Source organism: Ursus maritimus (assembly GCF_017311325.1).
Source record: "Ursus maritimus isolate PB19 chromosome X unlocalized genomic scaffold, ASM1731132v1 scaffold_X1, whole genome shotgun sequence".
NCBI lineage: Eukaryota > Metazoa > Chordata > Mammalia > Carnivora > Ursidae > Ursus > Ursus maritimus.
In genome coordinates, this window is record NW_024423319.1 from 7,866,340 (window position 1) to 7,886,650 (window position 20,311).

Sequence of the window (20,311 nt, forward strand, 5' to 3'; positions counted from 1 at the left end):
TGTTGGGTTGATTAAAACCGAGTTCCTGGTCATTGAGTTGTATCTTATTTCTTACCAGTGATCCAGGTGCAGGCGAGGCTTCTGAGAATTTGAGTGCTCTTCTAAACTCCCACAGTACTTCACCTGTTTCTTTTTCATAGAACCTTACCACCGTCTTACGGTTATTCGTGTACATGTCATGTCTTCTAATACTGTAAGCTCTTCGGGGGTAGCTGTGTCAGCTTTATCTAATCCTCTGGTACGTACAACACAGTAGGCTCTCACTAAGTATTTGAGTATTAGTAACAAGAATACAGGTTCTGGATAAGGTCATCACCATTTGAAAATTAGTATTCTAATATTTGGTCATTATACATGGGATTTAAAAGACTTGGACTTTTCATTAAATGTAAAATTGGGAAAAGTGATGTTGGTGCCTTGTCATCATTTAAATAAATTGCTCTGTATTTAACTGTATATTTGAAATATCTGTAAGTAGACATAATAGCATAACAAACCCTCATATATCCATTGCCCAGTTCTGACAACAGACTGCCTGTGGCCAGTCATCTATTTCTTTAATTATGACCCCCATGAATATACCCCATTTATTTATAGTGAATTATAACAAACTTGTGAATTCATGCCTAAAGTACCTCGCAGTGCAAGGTGTGTGTGTGTGTGTGTGTGTGTGTGTGTGTGTGTGTAAAGCGATTGAAGTTAAGTGAAGATACAGAAAAAACTCTCAGGAGAGGGGTCCCGAGAGGGTTGCCTACAAGCGCCTTTAGGGTTGGTCTTTTATAGAAAGCTAACCGGGGAACTTAAATCCTTTTAACATCTCTTTTGCTAACACCTTCTGTGGCTTACTTCCTTTTTAGGGGCTGGTTGGTCTTTGTGGGTCACAGGTGATTATCATAAAGACACCCGCCTCACACGACCCACCCCGCAGGCCTAGGGCAGGGTAGTCAGATTTGTCCCCTTATCTCTGGTTTTCCCACACCTCCACATTTTTGGGATGTCTGTGAGCCTGATCACTTAGCCCGCCATCTATCTCTCCCTGCCTAGCCCCCCACACCTGCCCCTTACTCATTACTCCCCCTGGATTAGTAATGCTAACCGCCGTTAGGGAATGGCACGATGACTGCTCTGGCTGCTTCCTGCTGAAACGGGGCAGTGGGCTGTATGGCAGTTGGACTCTATCCAGGGGTTGGGTCCAGGGGCTTGTAGTATGGCTCCAGGGGGTCATGATGGACAGCAAACGGTACATGCATCAGCAGCTGGAAAAGGATGAACATGAAAGGGGATCCCTCCTACACTGTTGGTGGGAGTGCAAGCTGGTGCAGCCACTCTGGAAAACAGTATGGAGGTTCCTCACAAAGTTGAAAATAGAGCTACCCTACTACCCAGCAATTGCACTACTGGATATTTACCCCAAAGATACAAATGTAGTGATCCGAAGGGGCACCTGCACCCCAGTGTTCATAGCAGCAATGTCCGCAATAGCCAAACTATGGAAAGAGCCCAGATGTCCATCAACAGATGAATGGATAAAGAAGATGTGGTACACACACACACATATATACACACAGTGGAATATTACGCAGCCATCAAAAATGAAATCTTGAATTCTGCATCAACGTGGATGGGACTGGAGGGTATTATGCTAAGTGAAATAAGTCAGTGAGAAAAACAGCTATCATATGATCTCGCTGATATGTGGAATTTGAGAAACAAGGCAGAGGATCATAGAGGAAGAGAGGAAAAAATGAAACAAGATGAAACCAGAGAGGGAGACAAACCATAAGAGACTCTTTTTCACAGGAAACAAACTGAGGGTTGCTGGAGTGGAGAGGGGTGGGAGGGATGGGTGGTTGGGTGATGGACAGTGGGAAGGGTATATGCTATGGTGAGTGCTGTGAATTGTGTAAGACTGATGAATCACAGACCTGTACCCCTGAAACAAATAATACATTATATGTTAATGGGAGGGGGGTGGGGAATGGGGTGGCTGGGTGATGGACATTGGGGAGGGTATGTGTTGTGACTGCTGTGCATTGTGTAAGACTGATGACTCACAGACCTGTACCCCTGAAACAAAGAATACATTATATGTTAATAATAAAAAAAAGAACTACAAAGGAAAATTTCAATAAAGGTTCATTTGACAACCAAAAAAAAAGTATTAGGCCCCAAATTATGATCACATCCCTTAGATAAGATCTCCCATTACCAATTATGTCAAATAGATCAGTGGATATCTTGATCTTAATTGATCACAAATGTCCCCTATTAATTGAGACACCTTCAAGCAATGCAAGTTTTAAGAATTTTTCTTTTTGCCTTTTGGGAAGAGTTACATTAACCTGTTTTTTTATGCTTGAAAGAACAAATCAACCCTTTTTAAAAATGTTATTTAAACTTTTTAAATTTTAATTCCAGTATAGGGGCGCCTGGGTGGCTTAGTAGGTTAAGTGTCTGCCTTCAGCTCGGGTCATGTTCCCGGAGTCCTGGGACTGAGCCTGACATCCGGCTCCCTGGTTAGTGGGGAGCCTGCTTCTCCCTCTGCCCCTCCCCCCACTCATGCTCTCTCACTGGCGTGCTCTCTCTCAAATAAATAAAAATCTTAAAAAAAATTAATTCCAGTATAGTTAACATAGTGTTATAATTAGTTTCAGGTGTACAATATAGTGATTCAGCAATTCTGTACATGGGCCAGTGCTCATCACCGTAAGTGTACTCTCAGTCCCCATCACCTGTTTCACCCGTGCTCCCTCCCCCCTCCCTCCCCTCTGGTAACCAGTTTGTTCTCTATAGCAAACAGTCTGTTTCTTGGTTTGTCTCTCTTTTTTCCTTTGTTTTCTTAAATTCCACATATGAGTGAAATCATATGACATTTGTCTTTCTCTGACTTATTTCACTTAGTATATACTCTCTGGATCCATCCATGTTGTTGCACATGGCAAGATTTCATTCTTTTATTTTTTTTTAATTATGTTACGTTAGTCACCCTACAGGACATCCTTAGTTTTTGATGTAATGTTCCATGATTCATTACTTGCATATAACACCCAGTGCTCCATGCAATACGTGCCCTCCTTAATACCCATCACCGACCTATCCCAATCCCCCGCCCCCCTTCCCCTCTGAAGCCCAGAGTCCACAGTCTCTCATGGTTCATTCCCCCTTCTGTTTACCCCCCTTCATTCTTCCCTTCCTTCTCCTACCGATCTTCCTATTTCTTATGTTCCGTAAATGAGTGAAACAGATTTCATTCTTTTTTATGGCTGAATAATATTCCATTGTGTATATATACACATCTTCTTCATCCGTTCATCTGCTGCTTCCATAATTTGGCTATAAGTAATCCTGCTGTAAACATAGGGGTGCATGTATCCCTTTGAATTAGTGTTTTATATTTTTTGGATAAGTACCCAGGGGTATGATAATTAGATAATAGAGTAGTTCTATTTTTAACTTTTTGAGGACCCTCTGTACTGTTTTCCACAGTGGCTGCAGCAGTTTGCATTCCCACCAACAGTGCAAGAGGGATCCTTTTTTTCTACAACCTTGCCAATACTTGTTGTTTCTTGTATTGTTGATTTTAGCCATTCTGACAGGTGTGAGGTGGTATCTCGTTGTAATTTTGACTTGCATTTCCCTGATGATCAGCGATGGTGAGCATCTTTTCATGTGTCTTTTGGCCATTTCTATGTCTTCTTTGGAGAGATGTCTGTTCGTGTCTTCTGCCCATTTTTAAATTGGATTATTTGGTTTTTGGGTGTTGAGTTTGATAAGTTCTTTATATATTTTGGATACTGTCCTTTATTGGATATGTCATTTGCAAATATCTTCTCCTGTTGGGTAGGTTTTCTTTTAGTTTTGCTGATTGTTTCCTTTGCTGAGCAGAAGCTTTTTATTTTGATGTAGTCCCAATAGTTTATTTTTGCTTTTCCTTCCCTTGCCTCAGGACACATAACTAGAAAAATGTTGCTATGGCCGATGTTAATTATTGCCTGTGCTCTCTTCTAGGATTTTTATGGTTTCAGGTCTCACATTTAGGTCTTTAATCCATTTTGACTTTATTTTTGTGAATGGTGTAGGAAAGTGGTCCAGTTTCATTCTTTTGCATGTTGCTGTCTAGTTTTCCCAGCACCATTTGTTGAAGACGCTGTCTTTTTCCCATTGGATATCCTTTCCTGCTTTGTTGAAGATTAATTGACCTATAGTTGTGGGTTTGTTTCTGGGCTTTCTATCCCGTTCCGTTGATTTGTCTATTTTTGTGCCAGTACCATACTGTTTTGATTACTACAGCTTCATAGCATAATTTGAAATCTGGACTTGTGATACCTCCAGCGTTTTTTTTTTTTTTTTTTCTTTTTTGAGGGGAGGGAGGGACAGAGGGAGAGAGAGATCTTAAGTAGGCTCCACACTCAGCATGGAGCCCCATGTGGGGCTCAGTCTCACAACCCTGAGATCATGACCTGAGCCAAAATCAAGAGACAGATGCTTAACTGACTGAGCCACCCAGGCGCCCCTGTTTTTCTTTTTCAAAATTATTTTGGCTCTTCGGGGTCTTCAGTGGTTCCATACAGATTTTAGGATTATTTGTTCTGGTTCTGTGAAAAATGCTGTTTGTATTTCGGTAGGGATTGCATTAAATCTGTAGGTTGCATTGGACATTTTAACAATATGTGTTCTTACAGTCCATGAGCATGGACTGTCTTTCCGTTTGTTTGTATTGTCTTCAGTTTCTTTTGTCAGTGTTTTATGGTTTTCCGAGTACAGACCTTTTCACCTCCTTGGCTAAGGTTATTCCTAGGTATTTTATTATTTTTGGTGCACTTTTAAATGGGATTGCTTTTTTGATTTCTCTTTCTGTTGCTTCATTATTAGTGTATAAAAATGCAGCGGATTTCTGTACATTGATTTTGTATCCTGCAACCTTACTAAAGGTAAGGTCAGTTCTAGTTGTTTTTTGGTGGAGTCTTTATTGTGTCATCTGCAGATAATGAAAGTTTTACTTCTTCCTTACCAATTTGGATCCTTTTATTCCTTTTTCTTGTCTGGTTGCTGTGGCTAAGACTCCAGTGGCAAGAGTGGACATCCTTGTCTTGTTCATGATCTTAAGGGGGAAAGTTCTCAGTTTTTCACCGTTGAGTGTGATGTTAGCTGTGGGTTTTTCATATGTGGCCTTTATTATGTTGATGTATGTTCCCTCTAAACCTATTTTGTTGAGGAATTTTATCATGAATGGATGTTGTACTTCGTCAAATGCTTTTTTTGCATCTGTTGAAATTATCATATGGTTTTTATCCTTTCTCTTGCTGATGTGATCTATTACATTGATTTGCAAATATTGAACCACTGTTGCATCCCAGGAATAATCTTGCCTGATCGTGGTGAATGATTTCTTTAATGTATTGTTGGATTTGGTTTGCTAATATTTTGTTGGGGCTTTTTGCATATATGTTCATTAGAGATACTGGCCCGTAGTTCTCTTTTTATGTAGTCTCTTTGTCTGGTTTTGGTATCAGGGTGATGCCGGCCTCATAGAATGAATGTGGGTTTTCCTTCCTCGTCTATTTTTTGGAATAGTTTGAGAAAAATAGGTATTAACTCTTCTTTTTTTTTATTTTTTAAAGATTTTATTTATTTATTCAACAGAGATAGAGACAGGCAGCGAGAGAGGGAACACAAGCAGGGGGAGTGGGAGAGGAAGAAGCAGGCTCATAGCGGAGGAGCCTGATGTGAGGCTCGATCCCAGAACGCCGGGATCATGCCCTGAGCCGAAGGCAGACGCTCAACCGCTGTGCCACCCAGGCGCCCCGGTATTAACTCTTCTTTAAATGTTTGGTAGAATTCACCTGTGAAGGCATTCGGGCCTAGACTTTGTTGGGAGTTTTTTGGTTACTGATTCAATTTCATTGCTGATCATCGGTCTGTTCAAATTTTCTATTACTTCCTGATGAGTTTTTGGAGGTTATAGGTATCTAGAAATTTATCCATTTCTTCTAGGTTGTCCAGTTTTTTGGCACAGAATGTTTCATAATACTCTCTTATAATCACAAGTCACCCTCCTCCCCCCTTTTTTTAAAGTAGGCTTCATGCTGGGTGGAGCTTGAACTCATGACCCTGAGATCAAGAGGGGCTTGAACTCACAACCTGAGCTGAGGTCAAGAGTTGGATACTTAGGGGCGCCTGAGTGGCTCAGTTGGTTAAGCGTCTGCCTTTGGCTCGGGTCATGATCTCAGGGTCCTGGGATTGAGCCCCACGTCGGGCTCCCTGCTCAGCAGGGAGTCTGCTTCTCCCTCTCCCTCTGCCTGCTGCTCCCCCTGCTTGTGCTCTCTCTCTCTCTTTCTCTCTGTGAATTAAATAAATAAAATCTTAACAAATAAGTAAATAGTTTAAAAAAAAGAGTTGACACTTAACCTTCTGAGTCACCCAGGCGCCCCACAAGTCAGCCCTTTGACATTAAATGTGATACATAAATCTAATAGTATTGATTGAAAATAAAAACTTTTGAATTAGAGATTAATTTGGTGTTTTAACAGAGGTGGAATTCCTGTGTTGGTGTCCGTCCCAGCTGTTCTGTGTATAGCAGACTGCACATCTGGGCAGAAGTCACATTGGCTTTGACCGAGACAATCCAGACTCTTGAAGTTCTTAGGCTGCCTGCAAAGCCCGTAACCAGGCTCTGAGCCACTTGCGCAGAAGCTGTAGTCTTTCCAAGTGTTACAGAATTTCGAAGAGTCCTGGGTGGGTCCTGGTTTATGCTTGTGCAGAAGCAGTGAGTAACTGGGAGGAAGTGGTGAGTAAGCTTCAGGAAAGCCATTTTGGTGCTCTGGGTGTTTTTAGTGCTGAAACACAGCGAAATGGTACATTTTCATTCTTGTCAGGTAATAGCAGATATATTCTGATGAGCCAGACTTGAAGGTTTATCCTCTTATCCTACAGGATCTAGCAAGGTCTGTCTTTTCCCAAAACTGGAACTAAATTTCAGTTTATAAAATTTATAAAAGAAATACTTGCTTGTTATAGAGTATTCTTGAAAAACTCCTGTGGGTGACACCAATGTCCCATTTCCATTCTTTTTGTAGTGACCGTGTTCTGAAACGTGCATGATGTGAATGTTTAGCAGACAGGTTAGCACTTCCTCTTCAAGGACCTGGCATAATCTTTTTTATTCCCCCCAAAATAGAATTTTTCTTGCGGTGTATGGAAGTAATGCATGTGGTTTAAAAACAAGTCAATAATGACTTCCACCCGCCCTCAGACCGGCTGCCGAGTGAGTGCCTTTGCCCTGCCCTGCCGCAGGGCCGTGCCCCTCCCTGGATCGCTGCCAGCTTCCCGGCGGCCCCTGCACAGGCGGAAGTGGGCCGAAGGTACTAGAAGCCGGACAAGACAATACCTACAATTCCACCTGCGCCTGGAGAGCTCAAAAGAGCTTTTGGGACTGAAAAAGTGACAGCGTGAAGCTCACATTTTTCAGAATATAATTATGAATTCTGTGAATAATATTGTAAATCTTAAATATGTACTTTTAAAATTCATTGAAAGCCAAGCCACCTATCCTTAAGCACCTAACACAGTGCTGACTAGAAGGTGCTCAGTAGATACTAGCTGATGCATCGAGACCTAATTATGGTTTGACCAATATTTCTTGAAAACTGCCAAAACACTCCTATCATCAGCTTCTTGAATGTGATTTGGAAGATAGTTTAGTCTTGAATATCATGTGAGGTAGAGTATTAAAATTCTGGTTTATTTCTTTGAATGGATTTTAAATATAATGGCAAGTGGGAATTATAAATCAACTATGATTTAGAAAAAAGGTGAAATTGACAGTGAACAAAAAGGCCAAGTCAGTATTAAAGCGCATGCGGTGCATGGGGCACCTGGCTGGCTCATTCGGTGAAGCGCCTGGCTTCAGCTCAGGTCATGATCCCAGGACCCTGGGATGGAGCCCGCATCAGGCTCCCTGCTCAACAGGGAGCCTGCTTCTCCCTCTGCCCCTCCCCCTGCTGGTACTCTCTCACTCTCTCTTTCTCAAATAAATAAAATCTTTAAAAAAAAAAGTGTGCAGTGCAGCAAGTATCCCCTTATAGTTGACCACTCTTTGGTATATTCTCCTCCATACCCACCCTTCCTTCCTCCTTTCACTCCTTCCTTTCCTCCTCCTTTTCCTTCCTTTTCCCTTCCCCTCCTCACTTCTTTAATTCTGTTGAATTACGCTTTTTGTTTGTAGATTTTAATACATCTATAAAAATTTCCCCATACTTTTATAACACACGTAATACCACAAATAATTTCTTTTTCTTTCTTTTTTCTTTTTTCTTTTTTGGAGACAGAGTGTGTGAGTGGGGGAGGGGCACAGAGAAATGGAGAGGGAATCTTTTTTTTTTTTTTTTAAAGATTTTGTTCATTTATTTGAGAGAGAGCGAGTGCGCGCAAGCGGCGGGGGGGGGCAGCAAGCAGAGGGAGAGGGAGAAGCAGGCTCTCCACTGAGCACGGAGCCCCATGTGGGGCTCGATCCTAGGACCCCCGGGATCTTGACCTGAGCCGAAGGCAGACGCTTAACCAACTGAGCCACCCAGGAGCCCCCACAAATAATTTCTAAGAAAGACTACTGAATTTTTTAAAGAGCAATATATACTCAATGAAGAAAATTTGGAATATACAATATAAAGAAAGAAAATCATTGTAACTCTTCTCAAGCTAATACTATGATTTTATTATATTTTTTCTGTATGCTTAGGTATATAAAGGATTTATAAAACTAATCACAATACATCTTACCACCACGGGTGCCACATCATCAGTATTACTAAATATTTTGTACGCTGGGTACTTGATGTACAAAGACAACCAATACAGGGTTCAATTCGAATAACCTTGGAGTAGCTGCTATGAAGGCACGAGTTTGGGTTTTTAAGAAGTCGCGTAGCTTTTTGGGTGATTCCCCCCTACTGTGAGGTGCTTTGGGGTGGGGACGGCGGCTTTTGTTCAGGGTGACGTTTTAGCTTGTTAGACTACAGTGTGTTAACTTTTTTTTTCTACAGTGTATTAAAATCTTTTTTTACTAAAATTTCAAACACATTCAGAAGTGGAGAGAATAATATAATGAACCCCCATATGCTCATCACCCACGTTTAAAATGTTATCAGGATTTTGCCACATTTGTCTTAATTCTTCAAAGTGTTTTGTTTTGTCTTTGCTGAACTAAAGGACATTTCCTATGTCATTTTATGTCTACAGTCTTAACTATTCATCTCTAAGGCATACAGTTGATTTCTTACATAACTCTAATTCATAATCATACCTACAAAGTTACAGAAAGTTCTCGATGTGTCATACCTAACTTTCTCTCATAAGCTAAGGTTTTTTAACATCTAAAGTCAATCCTGTAATGCCGTCCCTGAAATAGTCATATTTCTTTTTCAGATTAGTGATGATGAACCAGGTTATGACCTAGATTTATTCTGTATACCTCATCATTATGCTGAGGATTTGGAAAAGGTGTTTATTCCTCACGGACTGATTATGGACAGGTTAGTAAGATCTTCAATCTTTTGTTTTTGTTTTTTTCTTATATTAATTTCAAGTGTCAGCAGCTGTTTTAAGTAGCTGATATCTAAACATAAACTAGGCCAGCTTGTGAAATAATAGATGTTTTCTATTTTAGAGCCCTCTTTACAAACAAGGTGCTGGGAGAGCTTACTAATTACCCAGCATAAGTCATGGTATACTGGGAATCTGTAGGGAGTAGAATAAAGTAAACATTGGAGGGAGACTGGAGGAATGAACTCTAGTCAGTCTTTGATTACTCAACCCTGAACAGGGTAATGGGCTGGGGCTAAATCACATGAAGGGAAGGTTATATTTTCATTAGTATGCGCATCTAGCCTGAAAATTTCCCCTTAACTGAATCGCGGTGAAATACCTAACTTGGTATTTAAATGCTTGCCTTGTGTGTCTGGCTGTTTTGTTTTTGATTTTCAGGTTATAGTACCAGTACATGTGTGTATTCTAAGGATTGAGGCTGTAAATGAGAAGAGTAGGGTTCTCTCCTCTCACCCTCCTGTGTACAGTCCTTCCCTACACACTGATTATGCACATACATTGTATGCAAATGTCCGTACAGTTTACTCTGGACTCTCCCCAGAACGTAACTACTAATAGACTACTGTTGACCAGAAGGCTCACCGATAACATAAACAGTCGATTAACACATACTTTGTATGTTATGTGTATTCTATACTGTGTTCTTACAATGCAGTAAGCTAGAGAAAAGAATGTTTTTCAGGGGCGCCTGGGTGGCACAGCGGTTAAGCGTCTGCCTTCGGCTCAGGGCGTGATCCCGGCGTTATGGGATCGAGCCCCACATCAGGCTCCTCCGCTATGAGCCTGCTTCTTCCTCTCCCACTCCCCCTGCTGTGTTCCCTCTCTCGCTGGCTGTCTCTATCTCTGTTGAATAAATAAATAAAATCTTTTTTTTAAAAAAAAGAATGTTTTTCAAAAAATCATAAGGAAGAGAAAATACATTTATAGTACTGTATTTTTTAAAAATCCCTTTATAAGGGGACTTGTGCAGTTCAAACCTGTGTTGTTCAAGTAGCTACTGTATTTTATTTTAACACATAGGTATGTAGTATCGTATAGGTCTGAAATTTATTGGACATTTTTTCATATTCGTTTATTTAGAGCTATCTCATGTATTTTGAAGCTTGCATAACATTCCATTTTCTGACTGTACCATAATTGATTTAAGCAGTCCTTTATTGATGGGCATGCAAGATACCTCCATTATTTTGCTTTTACAGACCGTACTAGAAGGAAACATCGCCTCATACATGTTTGGGCATTTGCTTCAACTTGATTCGTGGGGAAATTCTGGGTTAAGGGGAAGGTATTTATTGAATGTTTTGATACTGCCCGATTATCCCAAAAAGTTACTGTAATTTTTACTCCCAGTGGCATAAGAGAGTGTTCTTTTTTTTTTAACAATCTCTTACAATATTGTATATGATCAGGAAAATTTCATTTAATCAGAATTTGTCAATACAATAGGTAGAAATGAGATTTTTTACTTTGCATTTTTAAACATTTATGTTAGGTGTTACAGGGTACATGTTTTTTTGAAGATTTTTAAGTTTTTATTTTCACTTTCTGAAGCAAGGATATAATTCTTGGGGGGCAAAGGATATGTTTTGTAGAAGGTTAATGCCTCAGGGGGGACGTTTGTTATAAAGTTAAATATATTTCTATTGTATTGTATTAAATTCCTGATTGTGTGTCTGTAGGACCGAGCGGCTTGCGCGAGATGTGATGAAGGAGATGGGAGGCCATCACATCGTAGCGCTCTGTGTGCTCAAAGGAGGCTATAAGTTCTTTGCTGACCTGCTGGATTATATCAAAGCACTGAACAGAAACAGTGACGGGTCCATTCCCATGACCGTAGATTTCATCAGACTGAAGAGCTACTGCGTAAGTGTATCTACTCCTGAAAACCAGTATCTCACTGTACGGCAACTAAAATTTAAAACTTAAAAAAATGTATCTATATATGTTTAAAAACACCCATGGCAACTGTAGGTTTTCCTGTATGTTTTTGAAGCTCTGCAAACTATACTTATTTCATGTTCATTTCAGTTGGTTACAGTGTGATTTTCTAGTATCTTCTCTCCTACTTTATATCCAAGTGACTATTACCTTTTTCAGACTAGGCACCTTGGAGGCTGTACACGTATTTGGAAGGATTTTTGGTTTGTTTTTGTTTCTTGGATTTTTTTAAACCCCTTTTAGGAGTTGCCGTTGGGACATGGGGGATATTTTTTGACTATATTTAGCGTTGGCAGATACCCTCCATGGAGCTAGATTGGTTTGGCGGGGAGTGGTAAGACGTTTGCAGCCGAGTCTGATAAAGAGGGTGGGTCCGCAGTTGTTTCGCAGAAAGCCCACTTCTGATTCGGTTACTGTGCCCGTGTCACACCGTCTCAGATGCTTCACAATACTGACACAATAAGCAATATTGACACTGGAATGAGCCAGAATCAGGGGTCATCTGTACACATGGATTTCATCATCTGTAGTTTCCTTTGGTCATGTGAATGTTTGCTTTTTGTGAGTTCACGCTGTTGTTTGTGTCTGGTCGCATGTTACCATTGTAGTTCCTGGGAGTTACTATTTTCCTTAAAAGTGGGGCTTCTCATCAGGCAAATTCAAATCGAAACCACATTGAGATACCACCTTACGCCAGTTAGAATGGCAAAAATTGACAAGGCAGGAAACAAATGTTGGAGAGGATGTGGAGAAAGGGGATCCCTCTTACACTGTTGGTGGGAATGCAGGTTGGTACAGCCATTCTGGAAAACAGTGTGGAGGTCCCTTAAAAAGTTAAAAATTGAGCTACCCTGTGATCCAGCCATTGCACTACTGGGTATTTGCCCCAAAGATACAGACGTAGTGAAGAGAAGGGCCATATGCACCCCAATGTTCATAGCAGCATCGTCCACAATAGCTAAATCGTGGAAGGAGCCGAAATGCCCTTCAACAGATGACTGGATTAAGAAGATGTGGTCCATATATAGAATGGAATATTACTCAGCCATTAAAAAGAACGATTACCCAACATTTGCTGCAACATGGACGGGACTGGAGGAAATTATGCTAAGTGAAATAAGTCAAGCAGAGAAAGACAATTATCATATGGTTTCACTCATTTATGGAACATAAGAAATAGCAGTCAGATCGGTAGGAGAAGAAAGGGAAGTAGAAAGGGGGGGTTAAACAGAAGGGAGAATGAACCATGAGAGACTGTGGACTCTGGGAAACAAACTGAGGGCTTCAGAGGGGAGAGGGCGGGGGATTGGGATAGGCCCGTGATGGGTAGTAAGGAGGGCACGTATTGCATGGTGCACTGGGTGTTATATGCAAGTAATGAATCATGGAACATTGCATCAAAAACTGGGGATGTACTGTATGGTGACTAATATAACAAAATAAAAAAACTATTATAAAAAAAGTGGGGCTTCTCTTAGCTTCTTCAAAGATCAGAATAAATGTCTGCTCTTTGCTGTTTCATGAATCTGCATCGTGCATCCCTGTAGAATCTGGCCTTATGTTTATATTTTCATTGAGAATAAGACCACTTATCTTACATTAACTTTCAGCCTCATTCTCCCAGTTAATCATCTATTTGACCCAAGTTTTTGACCTTTTCGGCATTTTCATCAGTCCTACGGGTGATTGGAGAACCATTTAAGACATTTTCCTAGCCCTTGAAAAGCCTTTGTGCTCATATACCATGGCATTGCTTCATACTCACAAGCTCCTTGTAACTTGTCAGAGTCTTACATGAATTAGGGAATTGTTTAAATACAGAGATTGGATTTTCACTCACCAGAAGTGAGTGAGTGAGCGAGTTAGCTGGTCTACACTAAGATTTAATTCTGGTCAGTATCACTGCTAGCAGTATAGCTACCCAGCCTTTCATGTCTTGGCTTAGAGTCAAAACATGTACTTACCGTCCATGGTATGGTTTCTTTTTTTGATCTTCTGAAGTGCCCCCCTCCACACACATATGCATAAAAAACAGTCTTGTTACTTTATGTCTTAGATTTCATTTCTTTTGGGATTTCCATACAATGTTCTTCCTTTGAAAGGAAAACTTGTAAAAAAAAATGAGGGGAGTTTAACTTTAATATTTTCTTCTTAAAAGTATTTTATAGTTATAAGAACAATTTGAAGCCATAGAAACAGTTTGACCCTTTAATGCCATTTTCTACTTCTAGCTTTTTTCCTGTCAGTTTTAGATCTTAGAGGATTATTAAGCTGAACTCCTCAAGTGATAAAAAGAGTGAAATCTTAAACGTAAGCAAAGCAAGTTTTTAGGTTAGTTTTTACATAGAGAAAAATATTATCTGTTCTGTTTTACGTGAAATTCTGTGGATTTACTACTAAACGATAGAAATTAATTCGTATGCTTACTGTTGATTTGAAGTAACATTTCTGCCCTATTTAATAATTCATCAGCTTGTCATGGAAGATATTCCCATGTACATATAAAAAACCAGACAGCTTAATTTGATAGAATCATAAGATGGAAATTTAAAATTGTTGCCGCATCAGTAACATTGATGTTAGTGTAGTTTCACATGCTGATTTTCCCCACTTTGAAATAGTGAATTAAACATTAACTGATCTGTACTAATCCTCAAGAAATGCTCCATGAACTATTAAATGTTTCTGGAATATATAAAGAGCCCTAACAATATCAATATGCCCCATCTAGTTTTCCTTCAAAATAAAAATTGCATTTTTTGATTAAAGAATACATGCTTATTATGAAAAGCATACAGCCACAGGGAGTAAAGAAATGAAGGAATGAAGTCACCCTAAATTCCACTACCACTTTTATTTCTAATATCTTAAAGAATTTTCTAAGCATACACACACACATATCGTAGTTTACATACTCTTTTTTTTTTTAAAGATTTTATTTATTTATTTATTTGACAGAGAGAGAGAGAGAAGGAACAGGGCAGAGTGGCTGAGGGAGAGGGAAAAGCAGGCTCTCCGCTGAGCAGGGAACCCGATGAGGGGCTCGATCCCAGGACCCTGAGATCATGACCTGAGCCGAAGGCAGACGCTTAACCAGCTGAGCCACCCAGGTGCCCCTCATAGTTTACATACTCTTAATCAGAGTAGCTGATTTTATTTGCTTCGTGCCTTGATGGGAAAGTGCTGGGGATTCCAACCACCATGTTTCGTTCCATCTAAGATATCACTGATGTTAAGACTTACCCTTGTTTTTTGTACTGCTAAGAAAGAAGACACTGTCGGTTATATTGTAAGTTGCTGTCAGCTGCAATATGTTGATTTCAGGGGTATTAAAATGTGAGTGCGTCTTAGAATAATGAAATGTAGTACTTTATATTCAAAGACCTTTTCTGTCTCTAAGGCTCTGTGATACTCAGAAAAATGAAATAATCGATAAATATGCAAATTATTTTCTTCTGAGTTCAGTTTTGTAGTAAATTTTTTCTTACTAATTTTTTAATTATAAAAAGATGAAGCCTCAGGAGTAAAAGTTATCAGACCAGTAAATGTTTTGTGGCAATATTTTTATGTGGGCCTTAAGCAAAGGGAAAATGAGCCTGCTTTACTGTGTGTCCAGACAGAGTGGCTTACATTAAAATGGAGTTGTTCTTAGGGTTTGAAATCTTGCAGAAAACTTTTGTTTTGAGTTCTGGATTATTATCTCCACATACATTTGAGAACAGGGAGGCACAGGGGGATGAAGTGACTTGCCTAAGATCGTACAGGTCTTCGATTTGAACCCACGCCTTTAACTGCAGAACTGGGTCTTATTTGGGAAAACTTTTAACTGACTTGAATCCTTTAATATGGGCTTCCTTTTATTTCTTCATTTTCTACTAGTCAGAAGTGGTTTTTTGTTTTTGTTTGTTTGTTTTTGAGAGGAAGGGTTGGGGTGGGGCAGAGTAGAGAGAGAGAGAGAATCTCAAGCAGGCTCCATGCCCAGCATGGAGCCCAAGGCAGGGCTCGATCTCACAACGGGAGATGGTGACCTGAGCCGAAACCAAGAGTCAGAGGCTTAACGAACTCTACCATCCAGGTGACCCTCCTAGTCAGAAGTTCTGTATGCAAACGACTCATCTTGCCAGTTGTGGGATGTTTTTTTTCCCCTCAGTTGCAGTCGGGGTCCATAAAGCTGTAACTGAGTCTTATGTTGCAAGCTGCTTGGTTAGTAGCTTGATTAAGCTGTTGAATATATCAGAGATGTCAATTGCCTAATAGTAATTTGTAAGAAGGTGGCTATTTGAGTGAACTTGTTAAAGAAAAATGCAGAAAATACTGGAGTGGTTTATTCAAGTGTCTTTTATAAGAAAAGGTTGGTAGCTTTCAGTCTGACCTCCTTTGTATGGATTTAGTCATTGCTTTAAGGTATGCTTTTTCCTCCAGAACGTTTGAAGTTAAATGTAAATGTGCCGCTTTGATATTGACACTAGATAGTCTAAAGCTTATCTTCTGTAAAGCTAATCTCTGTCCTTCTCTCTCTCCTATAGGGAGAGAGAGAGAGCAAGTAGAATGATTTATGTCTCTTTCCTGCTCAATGAATTAAGACCATAGACAGGTGTGGGGGAAATATTTGTTAGGTTTAAATCGGAGGGAACAGGGCTATGTACCATCTCTGGTATAAGGAAACTTTAACAGAACTGGTGTCAAAAGTATACTTTGTAGCCATTTCGTGCGGCCACATCGTTTTCACTTTGATGTAGGCTGAGGAATTATATAAACACCCTGTTTCTTAGAACCTAAAGGTAGTATTCAGGTTTGGTCTTGTGAACCACAAGTTTTGTATTAAAAAATTAAGGAAACTGATTAATTCACTCAGCAAACACATACTGATTATGTGTTGTACACCAGGCCATGCAAAGTGGTTCTGTTGAACGTGTTAATTTTTCAGATCCCAGTCCCAAACCAGTCCTGGAGCGAAGAGCATAAAGATCGGATGCAATAACTTCTGAAGCGGACCTCTAGATATTAAATATCAGCACTGATTCATTTTTTCTAATATTACGTTGTGCTAGGTGGTGTCTTTGATTTGAACAGCACTGACCAATAGAACGTTCTGTGGTGATAGAAATGTTCTATGTCTGTGCAACAAAGGGCCTGAATTTTTTATTTTATTCCATTTTAAGAACAGTCAACCCTTGAACAATCCAGGGGTTAGGGGCACCAACCCCCTGCACAGTTGACAATTCTTGTATAACTCCTGACTCCCCCCAAACTTAACTGTTAATAGTCTACTGTTGACCAGAAGCCTGAGACTATAAGCAGTGAACACGTATTTTATATGTTTTATGTATTATATACTGTATTTTTACAAGAAAGTAAGCTTGAGAAAAGAAAATATTATTAAGGAAACCACAAGGAAGAGAAAATACATTGACCGTGCTGTTCTGTATTTATCCAAAAAAAAAAAAAAATCCATGTATAAGTGGGCCTGCGCAGTTCAGACCCGTGACGTTGAAGGGTCACCTGTAATTGGCACATGCGCTTAATGGCTGCTGTAGTGGATGGTGCTTGGGAGAGATGATCTAAGGGCCCTGCCTCATTAGCATCATTTAAAAATTTTTTATTTTTATTTTTTTTATTGTTACGTTTAATTAGCCAATGTATAGTACATCATTAGTTTTTGATGTAGTGTTCACCAATTCATTAGTTGCGAATAACACCCAGTGCTCATCAGCACACGTGCCCTGCTTAATACCCATCACCTGGTTACCCCATCCCCCCACCCCCTCCCTTCTGTAACCCTCAGTTTGGTTCCCAGAGTCCACAGTCTCTCATGGTTTGTCTCCCTCTCTGATTCCCCCCCCTTCATTCTTCCCTTCGTTCTTCTACCAATCTCCCTGCTATTCCTTATGTTCCACATATAAGTGAAACCATATGGTAATTGTCTTTCTCTGCTTGACTTATTTCACTCAGCATAATCCCCTCCAGTTCCATCCATGTTGATGCAAATGGTAGGTATTCATCCTTTCTGGCTGAGTAATATTCCATTGTATATATGGACCACATCTTCTTTATCCATTCATCTGTTGAAGGGCATCTCGGCTCCTTCCACAGTTTGGCTATTGTGGACAATGCTGCTGTGAACATTGGGGTGCATGTGCCCCTTCTTTTCACTACATCTGTATCTTTTGGGTATTAAGATACAGATGTACTTTTATTTTTTAAGCTCTAGGCCCAACGCGGGGCTTGAACTCACAACCCCAAGATCAAGAGTCACACATTCTCCCCACCGAGCCAACCAGGCACCCCTCACTATTACCATCATTTTTTTAACTGGTGATAATAGGTTTTTTTTTTTTTTTAAGCAACATGTTCTTTTCAAAAAACTCATAAAATACAAGTAAATAAATTACTCCCTGGGTGTCTATCCTTCCAGACTTCATTTTTTCTGCATCCATTTTTAGAAAATGGGGTATCTGCCATTTTTCATCTGAGGTGCAGTCTACCTCTAAAAGCATATGATTGTAATATTCTCACTGCTGTTGATATTTGATCAGGGTACAGGAAAACAGCAACAGGACAGAGGACAGTCGCGATTAGGATGTGCAGAGAAAGCATGCTTGAGTGTGGCGGCCAGGGGCCTAGCTGGAGGGAGAAGGAATGACTTTCCCAGTAACTCCATTCTGGGGCTCTGAAAGAAGGGCCTCAAGTTCACTGCAACAAGCAAGCTGCGAGGGGCTAAGCCCAGACTTCCTACTCAGTATGACTCCTAGTCTTGCCCTCTTGCGAGCTCAGCTTTGGGGCTTGGACTGCACATCCCTTTCACACAGGACGAGGTCTGTCTGTCCCAAGCCCCCTCATGGTGTGTTTGCCCTGCAGCTTTCCTTCCCCTTTTCCAACACCACGCTGCAGTTCTCCTTGCTGCCTGGAGGGTCACAGAACCCCTCGGGATATACAGATAGGAATAAACAAAGTTCCTTCCTATTTCTCTTCTCATCTTTTCACCCACACTCAAGAAAGGTAATTGAGGGCACCTGGGTGGCTCAGTCAGTTGGCGTCTGACTTTGGCTCGGGTCATGATCTCGGGGTCCTGGGATGGAGCCCCGCGTTGTCTTGCTCTCCACCTGGCGGGAAGTCAGCTTCTCCCTCTCCTTATGCGCCTCCCCCCGCTTGTGCTCGCTCTGTCTCTCTCTCGGATAAATATAAATAAAATCTTTAAAAAATAAAAAAGAAAGGTATTGTACATATGGAACTAATATAACATTGTATGTTAATTTACTTGACTTAAAAAACCCAGAAATCATCACTGCCCATCTTAATACTTAAAAAGGTAGACAAAATGGAAACACAGATGCTAAGAGTAGAGTTGTAGACCCAGAGAGCTTCTTTGGGAATTTTATGTAGTTGACGATGGCATTCTGAGTTAAGGACAGATTGGGCTCTCTGGCTGGCTGGGAAGAATGAGGGAGATGGATGGTAGAGAAGAGAGAAGAACAATGGGGGGCGGGAACTCTGCCCTCTCCTGTGCCAGCCCCATCCTCTCCTTCAAGATGAGGCATACAAGAGTCACTCAGTAATGTAACGAAGCAGGAATACAGTGGGAAGCTTGTTCCACCCGGGAAAGGAGGGAGGGAAGGAAGTGCCTCTGGTGGGGTCATTGATCCATGGATGCCGTTTCTATGCGTTTGGGGCGCTTATAACCTGGATGCTAGCACAGTGCACTGTAGCAGTTTTCTCGAATGAGTCTTCTTTGTTAGCCTCCATTGCAAAGGTGGCTGTTCACGTGGAAGAAAAGCCTCAGAAGAGGGGCGCCTGGGTGGCTCAGTCAGTGAAGCGTCTGCCTTCGGCTCAGGTCATGATCTTGGGGTTCTGGGATCAAGCCCCACGTCGGGCTCCCTGCTCAGTGGGGAGCCTGCTTCTCCCTCCGCCTGCCGCTCCACCTACTTGTGCTCTCTCTCTCTCTCTGACAAATAAATAAAATCTTTTTAAAAAAATAAAAGCCTCAAAAAGAGATTCAGCTAAAAACCTCGGAGGAAAACAGGAATATGGAGATTTGGATGTTAGAAGAGCAACAGTGTCCTGTATGCTTGGAGTTCTCTTTTTTCTTCCCTGTCACCATAGTCTTTGGATCAAGGGTTTTTTTTCCCATGACTCCATACTTTTTAGTGCTGTCCTCTGTTAAAAAAAAAAAAAAAAAAAAGTCAATTGGAATTGGACTGTAATACCAAACTTCAACAGAAGGTGTCACTATCTACTTTGATACACAGTGTAAATGATTCCCTATGACTCACTCTGCTGGAAAGCTTCAGGTCTTGTGCAGCGGTTTTTGTGTGTGTGTTTTTTTTTTTGTTGTTGTTGTTGTTTTGTTTTGCTATTATTAATCACTTCTCTGTGTTTGAAACTGGGTTTTAAGTTAGTTGAAATGAAGGGTGTCTGTAATTTCCTTAAGATGAGAAGTCATATGCTAGATTTTTTTCATATCAGAAGACATACTTAGATCTGTTTAGTTTGCAGCACTGAGTAGTTTCGGCCCAATTGTGTTTTTCAAAAATGACACTCCACAAAAAATGAACATGTATATAGAAGCATATGTTGAGAATGGAAGTATATGTAAGTAAAAAGCCTTGTTATCCCCATTCTCACCGCTCATAGGTAATTGATGTTATAAATTTGTCTAAAATGCTGAACAAAAGTGGTTTCATAGGCAACGCCTCGCTCTACTACTTGGTGTTTTTAATTCCCATTGCTCATGTCCATGTGTATAGATTTTCAGATTCTTTTTAGTAGCTGCACG

General features: G+C 40.5%; 1 protein-coding gene across 2 annotated transcripts in view; it reads left to right on the forward strand.

Moving 5' to 3' along the window:
• The window catches only part of HPRT1 (hypoxanthine phosphoribosyltransferase 1), a 41,180-nt gene that overhangs the window by 7,800 nt on the left and 13,069 nt on the right, over positions 1-20,311 (forward strand). For both annotated transcript variants that reach the window (XM_040627500.1, XM_040627502.1), the window contains exons 2-3: positions 9,421-9,527; positions 11,280-11,463. In XM_040627500.1, coding sequence (XP_040483434.1) covers positions 9,421-9,527; positions 11,280-11,463 — 291 coding nt within the window. The remainder of the gene's footprint in view (positions 1-9,420; positions 9,528-11,279; positions 11,464-20,311) is intronic.